This window comes from Stegostoma tigrinum, chromosome 13 (assembly GCF_030684315.1).
Source record: "Stegostoma tigrinum isolate sSteTig4 chromosome 13, sSteTig4.hap1, whole genome shotgun sequence".
Lineage (NCBI taxonomy): Eukaryota > Metazoa > Chordata > Chondrichthyes > Orectolobiformes > Stegostomatidae > Stegostoma > Stegostoma tigrinum.
Window position 1 is genome coordinate 21,525,397 of NC_081366.1, and position 13,211 is coordinate 21,538,607.

Below are 13,211 nucleotides of genomic sequence, written 5' to 3' on the forward strand. Positions count from 1 at the left end.
AGTTTGGAAAGTACTATGGAATTTTCCCTTTTAGTTCATAATGGTTCTAATTAAAAAGTGCAGGTTTGGATATGTTAGAGAGAAGAGTGAAATCGTACAATGATAATCAATAAATATTAATTTAGATGTGGAAATACACAGCAAAAGAGGCTGAGGAGAGTAGAAGAGGAACACACCTTCCATCCACCACCAAGACGAACAAGGGGAGCAGACACATGGGAGACCTGCAAGTTTGACCTTGAACTAAAATGTTATTCTTTACTGTTAATGGGTCAGAGCCTCTGAATTTCCTCCCTAACAGCACTGTAGTTATGTCTACAGCATGTGGGCTGCAATTGTCCAAAAAGTTGGTCATCCACCACTTTCACAAGAGCAATTAAAGATGGACAATTTTTAAAAACTGTTCAAGGAGAAACTAATACTCTAAAAGATTGAGAAGTGACAAGAGAGATAGGGCAAGATATAATTACAAAATAGTGAATCTCTTCATGCAAAATATATTTTCTAAAGATTGATTAATAAGTTCAAGGGGATGAATATGACCTTTGGTGTCAGTGCATTCCAGTGACAGTGAAACTACAAGATATTTTCCACAATGAAATCAAAACTGTGATTAAAAATAAAATGTCCATTTAGTGTCAACTTTAGTGCTACTGCTGAAGACTGAATTCAGCGCTGAGATCATCATGCTGGTTTTCAGAATTGACATGTGTGAAGTCCATTACCCTTTCTCTTTGCTGCTAGTGTGTTACATAGGACAGACCCAAACCTGTGCACATGCACTGTTCAAGTCACCAGAAAGAATGTTTTTCTTGGGCAAGTTAGCAATTTCCATCCACAAAACCTCACCTCCACCAGAATTTGCTAAGCTGAGGAGAGAAAGCAAGAGGTTGTTGGAGCAGAATAAGAAGTTTAACAAAACATTGTTGCCAGAGCCACAGTTGCACAAGTCAAGCAGCAGCAACAATAAGCTTTATCTAATTACTCTTAATTTAATCTGTGGCAACAAATTTGGAAAGTGCTACGTAATTTTCTCTTTCAGTTCATAAGCCAACCTTTTAGTTTTGAAAATTGGTTTGCCTGCTTCATCAGTCATTCTAATATGGATTACTTTATGGTCAAATGGCATTATATTGGAGATTTAGTTTAATAAGTGCTAAAGTCACACTTTATCTTTTTTTAGCATCAAATCATTGAATAGCTTTTCCAACTAAAGGTTAGATTCATACAATACTAACTGGCAGTCTCAAATCAATTCTTCATATAGACTTTGCTGCCTTCATGTGTTTTCAGGTTTTAAATGTATTAAGAAGTGCTAATAGGCACTTTGGATCTTGCAACTGAATTGCCATTGATAATGTTTCCTTTTAATCTCTACTTTTTTAAAACTAACAGATGGCTGCCCTGATCTGTGTAATGGCAATGGGAGATGCACCCTCAGCCAGAACAGTTGGCACTGTGTCTGCCAAACAGGCTGGCGAGGACCAGGATGCAATGTTGCAATGGAGACATCTTGTACAGATGGCAAAGACAATGAAGGAGGTGAGCCTTTGATGGGAAAATTGATGTCGGGTTAAGAAATCTATTCTGAGCTGCAGAAAGGATGCTACCAACCTCACTACCCTCCATGATAAATTACAATCAGGCATGCATCCAGCTTAAAAGATGATGCAGATGGAGCATTGAATTACAGTCCCGAGGCAATCCAATCTATGCCATCCATTTTCTCAACATGAAAATTCCATGACTGTTTTGAGATATTTGAGGGAGTTCTGGACTTGAGTTTGGGGACAATGAAATGGGGTCAGTGGTAATGGTGTTGTGCACTCACATTCTAAAATCTTATTCAGGCCATTGCCAATCTTAAATGTGGATTGTCATAACATCAGAACACATAAACAGTATGAAAGTGGAAAAATTCCAGTGCATGTTTTACTCATCTATTGTTTCCTCCTTGATTTCCTTTTGAAGATAATCTGTCAAATATTCCATTTAAGGGTCATATTTTGTTGTGTTATCCCTCATTTTATAAACTATGCTAGATATTATGACTCACTTCTTCATAATCACATTTTATAATCCACAAATATCTCCTCTGCCATCATCTCTGATCCCTTCCCCCTCCACATCAACAGACCTTTGAATTTATTCCTCCATCTATTAAGAATGCTTTCCAGCGATTTGTTTTTGATTCAATTTGAAGGAGATAACTTTTTTTAACCATTTACCTTAATTGTTTTACACACTTGAATCTTCTCTCCCTCCTTGCTCTAAGCCATCAATATCATCTCCAAGTTGCAGCATCCCATCAAACTTGTAATTGACCGAATGATGCTCTCAGCTATCTTGCATGTGAATTCCCTGGCCTGTGAGTTAATCTTTTAATCCATTCCTTGATTTATACACTCTTAAATGTAATTTCCACCTTTTTTTATGGTCTAACACATTTATTTATCACTTCCACCAATAATCCCTTCCCCTTTGTGATAATATTTACTTCTTAACCTGTCTATATTGAATCTAAAGGATTTTTTTCCAGAAGTTTGTATTTTAAAGGTGTGTTCTCAGCAGAGAAAGTCTTTTAACAAAACAGTTTCAAGAATCAGACCCTCTCCTTCTATCATTTAAAGAGGGGGCATGATTCCCTTGCAAAGCTGCCAACTTTTCTGTTCTCCCTCTATTCTTAATGCTCCTTTTTCCCCACATCTGAGGAAACATTTTCAACCTGGGCTATAAACTCTGTTTCACTTTCCAAAGACATTGCCAGACCTGCTGATTGTCTACAGCATTTTCCAAGCTTTTGGCCATTCTTATGGTGCTCCTTTCCACAGAAAGCAGACAGTACTTTCTTCATTATCCAGTTGAATGATTCTTCACTGTCAATCAACAGCACTGTTTCCACATGTCTAATATTTTTGAAATGATAAGCAGAAGTGTTCCATTGAAACAAACAACTTTGTTTTCATTTTCCCATCAATTTTTCACCTGAGTGGTGTCCAGCAGTTTCCTGGAACCTGGAGGGAAATCCCGGACAGCTGGATGCGCTATGCAGAAAAAAACTGCACGGGAGTGGTCACGGTGTTATTTCACGAACCTGCATATAGACAAGTGTCTAGTCTCTGCTGCTTGACAGCAATGTGACTCACATTAGGAGCTCAAATGCACTGGGATATTCTTGGAACTGCATGTTTAAGAAAGAAAACTTCCAATTGCAAAGAACTGAATCATTTCAACATTTTTTTGTTTCAATCCGTTCATTCTTTTGATTCATAAATACAGCATTGCCAACTCTTGCTGGTCAATGATAAACCTTATAATCAAGTCCTGATGAAGGGTCCTGACCCAAAACATTGACTTTCCTGCTCCTCAAATGCTGCCTGACCTGCTGTGCTTCTCCAGCTCCACATTTTATCGACTCTGACTCCCAGGATCTGCAGTCCTGTCTTTCCTAGTCTTATGATTTGTGCGAGCATTTTTCCAATGCTCATTATTAATGTGGGAAACTTAAAGACTTCCGTTTTACTTACCTACATGAATCACCTTCTTTATAAATTTTCCATAATTTGTACGGCTCATGTGAATTTTGATTTGCTTTGAACAGATTCAACATTAGAGGCAAATGCAAAATAATGTAGATGCTTGAAATCTAAAATAAAAACAGCAAGTTCTGGTAAGAGAAACAGAGCCCAATGTGGCCTTTCTTATTAACTGGGGCTGAGGTGAAAATGTGATTGCCTCTATACTGTAGAAAATGGTAAATACGAGCAGGTAGAACAGAAGGGAAAGTTCAGGGAAGGTTAGAGAGTGAGGGTAATTCGAGATCACAGCTATCACAGAGTAAAAGACAAAAGAATGGCATTACTTGTAGAGGAGAGCAATCCAGACATGTTAACAGTACATATGAATGGAAGAATAGATCTCACCTCTACTCAAAACAAAATCAAGTGGAACAGACACTGTGGCAGTGGGAGGAAAAGGGAGGTATTGCAAACAGAATTGAGGAGGCAGTTCATAGTCTAAAGTTGTTGAGCTCAGTGTTCAATCCAGAAAGCTGTAAAGAGCCAAACTGGATGTAAGGAGATGTCCTTCCAGCTACCTTGGGCTTTGCTCAAACACTGGGTCAGGCCTAGAACAGAAATATGAGAATAAGAGCGAGAAGGTATGTTCAAAAGGCAAGAGACCAAAGGATTGGGGCCGTGCTGTCAAACGAATGGAGGTCTCCTGCAAGGCAGTCACCTTCTCTGCGTTTAGCCTCCCCAGTTTAGAGGAAGTGGCATTGTGAGCTGTGAGTACAATAAACCAAATTGAAAGAACCATAAGTAAATCGCTGCTATAGCTGGAAGGAGTGTTTGAGTTAAAATCAGAAAATATTGGAAAACTTAGCAGGTCTCGCAGCATCCATAGGCACAGAAACAAAGTTAATATTACAAATCCAGTATGGCCCTTCTTCAAAAATGCAACAGTTTGGTTTTATAGAAGAGCTTGACGCCTTGGACTTTGAGAGAAGTTAAAAGGCTAACTGTTATACTTCTTAAGATTGCATGGAAAGGGAATGGGTGAAGGATGAGTTATTGAGGGTAATAGAGAAGTGCAGCATGTTGCCTCAGAATGATTGGCCACTTTAGAGTGTTGACAGGGTTTTGTAGTGGACATTGTGGTGGCAGAAATGGTAGACTTTGATGTTTTATACGCAGAGCTTGTGGGATGAATAGTGAGCTGAAGAGATACCATTCTGAGAGGAAGGGAAGAGAATGAATGCTGAAGTGAGAGGAATGAGTCACCTACAACTGATGACCCTGTCAACAACAGTGAGGTTTGGAGGTTTAATCCTCAGTTGAGAACAAATGTCCACAAGGACTCTTATTAATTTTTATGGATGCATCATAGGAAGCAACTATCTGAATGCCTTACACCATGGTATGGCAAATGCTGTTCCTAAGACTGCCAGAAACTACAAAGAGTCATGAACACAGCCCAGTCCATCACACAGACCAGCCTTACATCCATTGACTCCATTGAAATTTCCCACTGCCTTGGGAAAGCAGCCAACTTTATGAAAGACCCCTCTCACCCTAGCTATGCTCTCTTCCATCAGACAGAAGATACGAAAATTTGAATATATACCCAAATAGATTCAAGAACAGTTTCTTCCCTGCTGTTATCAGACTTTTGAACACACCTTTCAAATGTTAATTCTGATCTCTCTCTCTCTCTCTGCACCTTAACTACGACTGTAACAATTATTTTGCACTCTGCTCTGCTACTTTATGCACTTTATATGACATTATCTGCCGGTGTAGCATGCAAAACAACACTTACCACTGTATCTGAGTACATGTGACAACAATAATTAAAGCTGTCAAAATAAATTCATACTGGAAGCACCACTGTGGAAAGCAACAACATTGGAACCAATGTGACTGAGACCAAGAACCTTTAAGAGTGGAGAAACTGTAGAATGGAGTTCTTAAAGGAAAGCAGGGTCTGAGAAGTTGTTGTCAAGGTGGCTGGGGAATCAGGTATTTGTAATGAATAATTTATCCCTGGAAATGGAAACACACAAGTCGGGGAAAGGAAGGCAAGAGTCATGGGTGGACAAATAAAGGTAAGAGATGGGTGGAAGTTGGAAGGAAAATTGATTAATGTTTCCAGGTCTGGGTAAGGGCAGGAAGTGGCACTGTTATAGTCATTGATGTATAAAGGAAAGTGGGACTGGAACGAAGAAGATTCTATAAACCCCATAAAAAGACAGGCATATCCAGAATCCATGCAGACTCCTATGACTGCCATTTAATTAAAGGAGGTGAGACAAGATAAGGGGAGAAAGTGTTCAAAAATATCAAGGTCAGCCAGGGAGATGATGGTTGTTGGGAATCAGGACCACTCAGGCTTCTGTTTTAAAAGAATAGGAGAGCCCTCAAATCATCCTGATGAGGGTTGGATTTGTCAGTGGATTGGGCAGCGACAGTGAGGAATGGGCCATTAAGTCCAGGAAACTGGAAATTGTTGGAATAGGCACAAGGTACCTGAATAATCACAAATGGGGCCGTGGCAAGATTCTGGACAAGGGGAGAAAGAAATAGTGAAGATGGGAAGAAACAAGGTCAGTGGGGGCAAGAAAAGATGAGACAATGAGTCTGCCAGTGCAACCCTGTTTTGGGGAGAAGGTGGAAGCAGGCTATATGTGTTTAGGAAACTATAAAGTAGGATTCTGAAGGGAGGACAGTCTTCGGAGGAGATGATATCATCATTAGAAGAACTTGTTGGGAAAGAGTTAACACCTGTGAGGCCAGAATGATTGAGACCTGAAACTTGAGCAAGTAAAACTGCCAACCTTAACATTGTGTGAGAGCTAAATAAAACCAACTAAATTAGCCCCGCCTTCAACTTTCTGCAGATTAATTTCTGTGACAAGTATAATGCTAAGCACTGTTGCACTAACTTACTACATTTCACTTCTGTCAGTAAAGTGTGGTCAAATCAGACGTGAGCAGAAATCCGTGCCCAGCTTACCCAAAGTGATCCAGATTGAAGATTAATGTTGATGAAAATATTGACGTAGTTATTAAATTCAACAGTGATTCACTTCAGGATTAAGCATATATTGCTGAAGTCAAACAAACTACATTAACATTGTCCCTGTTGATGATATATATATAAAAGCAAATAACAAGGTTGACGTGATTCTAATTCTCTGGGGCAACAACTCTGCCTGAGAGCACCAAGTCTTCCCTTGTAGTTGATTGTACACGACTGAGACACTGCTGATGCTGCTGTCTAAGGAGTCTATGATATCGAATTTTCAGCCTCCTGCTTTCTGAAGTGGCAGTTCTTCACAGTTTGATGGGTACTTGATTGTTTGCAAGATAAATGTAGAATTGGGTGGCAGATTAATTTACTGGAGATTGTTGTGTAACAGTGTTTCTGATGGGGCTGGCTGACAGATGAATGTGCTTATGTTGACTGATGGCTCTCTGGGAGACATTCATGGGAACAAAATGGGCAGATGAGGAATCCACTAACTGTCTAACTCCACGAAACCCTGCCAGGTTTACCCAGTAATGAGAATCTAGAACAAAAATAACTATAAAACCAATCTTTTTACTGTCTAGATCAATGGGTGTTGGTAATGTGCAATATCTCACCATTTCCTGTCAAATATGCTGTAGAAAAGGAATTAATGGCACTATGGAGTATAGCGTTTATCACAGATTCCATTTGCCTTATTAAAGAAACAGCCTTCTTCAGTACTTATGTACATATCCCTTGTAGGTTATATTATCACATTTCACTCCACCACTTAACAATTGTTACGCAGGTAAGCAGTCTTCAGTACTTTGAATACCAAAATTCCTTTCCAGATTTTCAATTCATAATGACAACAATAACTTTGTACAAATGATTACAACAGTTTGAGACACACACAATATTAAACAACTTTTTTAAAGAGATGTTTAGGAAACAAGATGCGGTGTGGAGTTGGAAATTACAGGTTGAGAAATTTTCTGTTCATATATAATGTTGTAAACTAATTTTTTAAAATGTGTATTTGCTACATGTAATGGAGAGGGCAACTCCCACTTACCCAGGCCAATTTTTATCACGAATTCAATGTGAGCAAGTTATCCAATAATTCATTTCATCAAAGTTTTTGTCATCATGGATATGATACTTTTACATCTGTGACATAGAAAATCAGAAGTTAAACTATTTCAAGCTAACTCTGTAAAGGAGCTTATTTAACAGTAACATTGACAGAGACCTTAAAGTCCCATGGGGACTCGTCAACCATTCTGTGGAATGTTAAAGAATCACTGGCACTTTAATGACATCTTATCATATCCTCAGAATCATCTCAAACTTCACTGTTAATCATTTTAAGCTGGCGTTTTATGCACAATAAAGCTACTTCAACAGTAATAGACTGATTGGCCAATTAAAGAGTTTTTACACTAAAGTGTTTGCACCAGAAAGAGTTTCTACCCATTTTGTAAATAATAGAACATTGAGCATAGACTAGTACAGCCCAGGAACAGGCCCTTCATCCACCATCTCTGTGCTGATCTTGATGCTATTCTAAACTAATCCCATATGCCTGCTCAAGTTCTATATCCGTCTATTCCCTGCCGGTTCATGTGTCTGTCTATATGCCTTTTAAACTTGGGTATCATATCTGCTTCTACTACCTCCACTGGCAGTGTGTTCCAGGTACCTACCTTCTATAAACTTTTCTCGTACATCACATTTAAAATTTCCCCCTTTCTCACCCTAGTATTCAACTTATCCACCCTGGAAAATGACTCCAAATATCCACCTTATGAAAGCTTCTCATAATTTAATATACGTCTCTCAGGGTGCCCCTCAGCGTCTGATGCTTTAGTGAAAAATAGCCAAATTTGTCCAACCTTTTCTCATAGCTGATACACTCTTTTTTGGGCAACAACCTGATAAAACTCTCCTGCACCCAAATCCTTCTCATTGTTGCTGACTAGATCTGCACACAATATTTCAAATGTGGCCCAACTGAAATCTTATACTGCTGTAACATGACTTGCAAAGTTTTGTACTCAATGTCCCTGACCAATGAACGCAAACATGTCACTTGCCTTCTTTACCACCTTATCTGTTGCCACTTTCAGGAAGCTATCAGGGATTTGCACCTATGATCTCTCTGTATATTGATGTTCTTAAGGGTCCTGTCATTTGCTGAATACTTTCCCCTCACATTTGATCTCTCAACATACATCATCTCATACCTGTCCAGATTAAACTCTATCTGCCACTTCTTCTCCCAACTCTCCTAACTGTCAGTAGCTTTCCTCACCAGCACCCAGCATGACTGACGAGTCTATGTCCTGCTGTATCCTGTAATATTAGGAGTGTTCAATATATACCGGAACAGAAGGATCAAATTTCTTCCAAAGAAGCAATGGTTCCAATAATATGTGACTTAAAATGGAACTACACTTGCCATGACCAGCCTTGTACAATGCCCATGTCGAGAAGATAACACAAGGACATAACTGTTATGTTGCAAAATTGAACCTGACATATGCTGAATGAATGTATCCTCTTTCTGTTATTGTAGATGGACTGATCGATTGCATGGATCCAGACTGCTGCCTTCAGTCCAACTGCCAGTCTAACCCACTTTGTCATGGTTCACATGACCCTCTTGACATCATTCAGCAGAACCAATGGGAACTCGCAACTCAAGTTGTGAGGTCATTTTATGATCGTATTAAGCTCCTAGTGGGCAAAGATAGAACTCACATCATCCCAGGGGATAACCCATTCAATGGCAGGTAAAGAAAGTTATCTTTTCTTAAGAGTAGGAGACATGTGTGAAAATAGTACTATGCATGGAATTTTTTTTTAAACCAAATTTAGTTTTTGGTTAACCTTTAAATCTGAAGATCAGCATGTTTATTTCCTGTGGTTAAGCAGAGATTTGTACAGTGCAACTACAGGTAATCAACTCTGAATTTTTCAATTTGTAAACTTCATAAGGAAATATGTCAAGTTCACTATTTGATTCAGCCCAGCAAAAAGAATCTGTCTGTCATTATTGCAAGTTAGCAGATACTTGGCTTCAATATTACGAAGAGAGTGGGTAGAAGTATTTCCAAATGGAAATCTGGACATCAGGACTACCTGGACATCCTGCAGAATTTAAATGCAGGGCATCTTTCACAAACTGTCAGTAGCTTTCCTCACCAGCACCCAACATGACTGACAATTTGAGTTCCAATTAGGTGAGAAAGCAACTGATGAACATATGGAAGGCAAGTTGGGGAAAGTCAGAGATCATGGGAATGGGAGGTAAGAAATAACAGAGGAGATCAAGCATTGGTCAGATATTTATGTGGGAGTTGTTAGCAATGTCAGAGGGGTGGGTGGGAGTTGGAGTTTGGAAGGAGGCAAGTGTCAGTCATGTGTGTGTGCGAGAGAGAGAGAGAGTGTGTGTGTGTGTGTGTGTGTGTGTGTGTGTGTGTGTGTGTGTGTGTGTGTGTGTGTGTGTGTGTGTGTGTGTAAATCTGCTGATTCTGGAGGAAACAGCCCCAAAACCAACAAAAAATGCTATGCAGGTACTTTGCTGATGGATCTAGCTCTTCTGACCTCTTCTTACCAGTTTGGGTTTCTGAGTTGTGGGAAAGTTAAATGTGAGTTAAAAGATTTATTAAAGTGGAGTGTTGCAGCCTGCTGCAATGCTATTGTTGACAAGTCTGCCCCAGGAGCAGAAAGGTCGCTCATGTGCATTAAAATTGTCAGTGGACAGCTTGGGTTTGAAAAGGTTAAAATTTTCCTTTCCACCCTTTCCTAAGAATTAAAATGAATCCCAAACCAGCTCACTATGGCTGATACCGATCTGGAATCGTCATTCCAACTGAAGGGCACGGTGGGCTGTAAAGTGAAGCTTCCTTCTTTAAGGCATTTTATAGGCCCACGTGTGTGAAATGACTGGCGAGGGAAGAGAGATAGGGGAAAATGGGCACCATGGTATTGCACCACCAACTTGCCTCAAAGTTATTTTACCCATTGAGAATGGGAGAGCCATTGAATGCCCCATTCATCCATAAGCCATTTGAAGGCTTTAAGTGACTAAATAATGACAACTTAATGACCTGCTAGGCAATATCAGGGTGTTACTCAGAGTTGGGAGAGGCTAGAGTCAATTATCCAGCCTGGCCTGGAAATCCTGATGGGCTGCTGGTCAATAAAGTGGGGAGATTCCACCTTCTGAGGATCCATAAAGGTATGAATGTACAATTATCTCCACCCCCACATTCTCCCCTTTTACCTGACACTCCTGTCACATGTGCCGTACAACCGTGACCGCCCCCCCCCCGCCCACTCTACTTTGATTTCAGCTCCACTGAAGAACACCTTCCTTGGCAATTGTTGCAGTCATAGCAGTGGCCACCACTTCCCATGCTAAGCGCTGCAAGGCAAGGCAAGCCACGCAAACGGGAAAGTACTCACCCCTTGCACCAGGAGCCTGGAATCAGACACTTTCAGCATTGCATGTTTCTGTATGCAAACTCTTCCATTTATCCAACATCTCACAGGAATTCGTTTAACTCTGGCTCAATATGCAAAGGCTTTGATTACCCTTTGCTTTGTGGGTTTAAATAATCTTAATTACATGAATGGATGATGAGTTTTCCATCCCTTTTGTTTTGTTCGTTCTTCCACAGGATGAGGGCATTTTTGCATAGGGCAACATTTATTGCCCATTCCTAAACCCTGAAAGGACAGTTAAGAGTCAATTGCATGGCCTTGGGTTTGGCATCACATGTGTGCCAGACCAGATAAGGATGGCAGATAACAAAGTGTGAAGCTGGATGAAAACAGCAGGCAGGATGGCAGATTTCCTTCCCTAAAGGAGATTACTGAAACAGATGTTCTTCTTATGACAATCAATACTGGTTACATGTTCACAATTAGCTGAGCTTTTTTTTCCATTCAAGGTGGTTATTGAATACAAATTTCACCATGTTCCATGATGAGATTAGAGCCCTGTTACCGATCAAATTAGCCTGGGATTCTGGGTTGTTGGTCTGGAGATATTTTCCTGAATCCTATGTAAACAGATTAATTGAGTACCAAATAAATCTGGTGTTTTTGCTGTAAGGCTACCAGAACCAAGTAAAGGGAAGGTAATGATATTATAGTCCTACCATACAGCTGTTGTCTTGTCAGACAGAGGTGACCATTGGTGGTAACTGAGCATCACTCTGCCTCATGTGAGAGGAAAGGGTGCAAAGGAGAGTCCGTGATAACCTCAGCCAGTCCAGTAATTGAACCCATGCTGTTGAATGATCACTGCGATAAAATTTGACATTTCTGTCTAATGTTACCATGGTAGTTTATTTTAAATAGGTGACAGCAAGTATGAAGATTTTATATAAAGCTCCATTTGTAAAAAAGCTACTGCAATTTATTACAGGTTTTGTCCCAAACAGGTGCCTGAGGAGATTACCAAACCATTTAAGTCCAAACATCTTATACAGTTTGTATTATTGAGCAGTTTTGGTGGGAATTTTAACAATGACTTAAATTGTTTTTATTTCAGTTATGTTGTGGAAGTTATTTCTTAGCTATTTCTTGGTTAAAATGAAGAATCTGTCTGATGTTTTGGTGAGAGATAATCTGTGAAGCTCTGTGAATCTTGAAATACCGCATGGAAATTGCATGACAGTTTTTGCAGTACTTGCAATTATTTGCTATTTCTGCTTACTTGAGGAGATGATTGAGCTTAATAACAGCAACAAAATGTGCTTTGTGTCACTGCAATAAACATTCATTCTTTTACCATTTAATAAATTAGATTGTCAGTTAAATCCTCAGTTACCTTTGGGTATAACAATATTCTGTTGCTTTCCAAAATCATCAAAGATCAGATGAAGGTACACAGTCAAACCATTAAACTGAAATAAGCTTAAGCATGAAATCATAAAATGGTTACAACACAGAATGACACCCTTCAGCTCATCAACCTTGTATTGTTAAAATTTGTTTATGCAGTAGGTATCACTGGCTAGACAGGCATTTCTGTTGCATCACTTATTTCCTAAAGAAGAGTTAAGAGTCAACTACATTGTAGTAGGTTTGGAGTCACATGTAGGCCAGATCAGGTTTGGATGGTAGATTTCCTTTCCTAAAAGATTTTATTAATTAGATTTTTTTTATGATAATCAACGATGGTACATAGTTATCATTCGGCTAATTTTTAATTCCATTTTTTTTAAATTAAATGCACATTTCACCTGCTATCATATGAGTTTCAAACCCATGTCTTCAGAATATTTCCCTGAGGTTCTGGATTAGTAGCCAGTAACTTTACTACTACCACTATGTGATTACCTCCTAAATTGGCCCATTGATAAGAAAAATTCAGTTGGTCTCATTTCCCTGTCCTTTCCTGGTAACGTGGCAAATTTATTAATTTCAAATACTTATCTGTTCCTTTTTTAAAACCCACAATTGAAACTCCCTCCATCACCCTCTTATACCATGCATTGCCATTCCTCACCACTCGCTGTATAAAATAATATTTACTCTTGTTTCTTTTTCCAATCTGCATCTTCTGGTACTCAACTCATTTGTCAAATAGAAAGTTTATGTCCTACCGCCCACTCCATCAGCCTTCTCATTGTCCTCTTCAAATCATGAGGCCACACCTGGAATATTGTGTGGAGTTTTGGTCC

The 13,211-nt window shown here is 39.4% G+C and overlaps 1 protein-coding gene across 3 annotated transcripts in view; it reads left to right on the forward strand.

Moving 5' to 3' along the window:
* LOC125458215 (teneurin-2-like) overlaps nucleotides 1-13,211 on the forward strand; it is a 2,666,206-nt gene that overhangs the window by 2,558,970 nt on the left and 94,025 nt on the right. For all 3 annotated transcript variants that reach the window (XM_059650601.1, XM_048543265.2, XM_048543267.2), the window contains 2 exons: nucleotides 1,396-1,542; nucleotides 9,089-9,305. In XM_059650601.1, coding sequence (XP_059506584.1) covers nucleotides 1,396-1,542; nucleotides 9,089-9,305 — 364 coding nt within the window. The remainder of the gene's footprint in view (nucleotides 1-1,395; nucleotides 1,543-9,088; nucleotides 9,306-13,211) is intronic.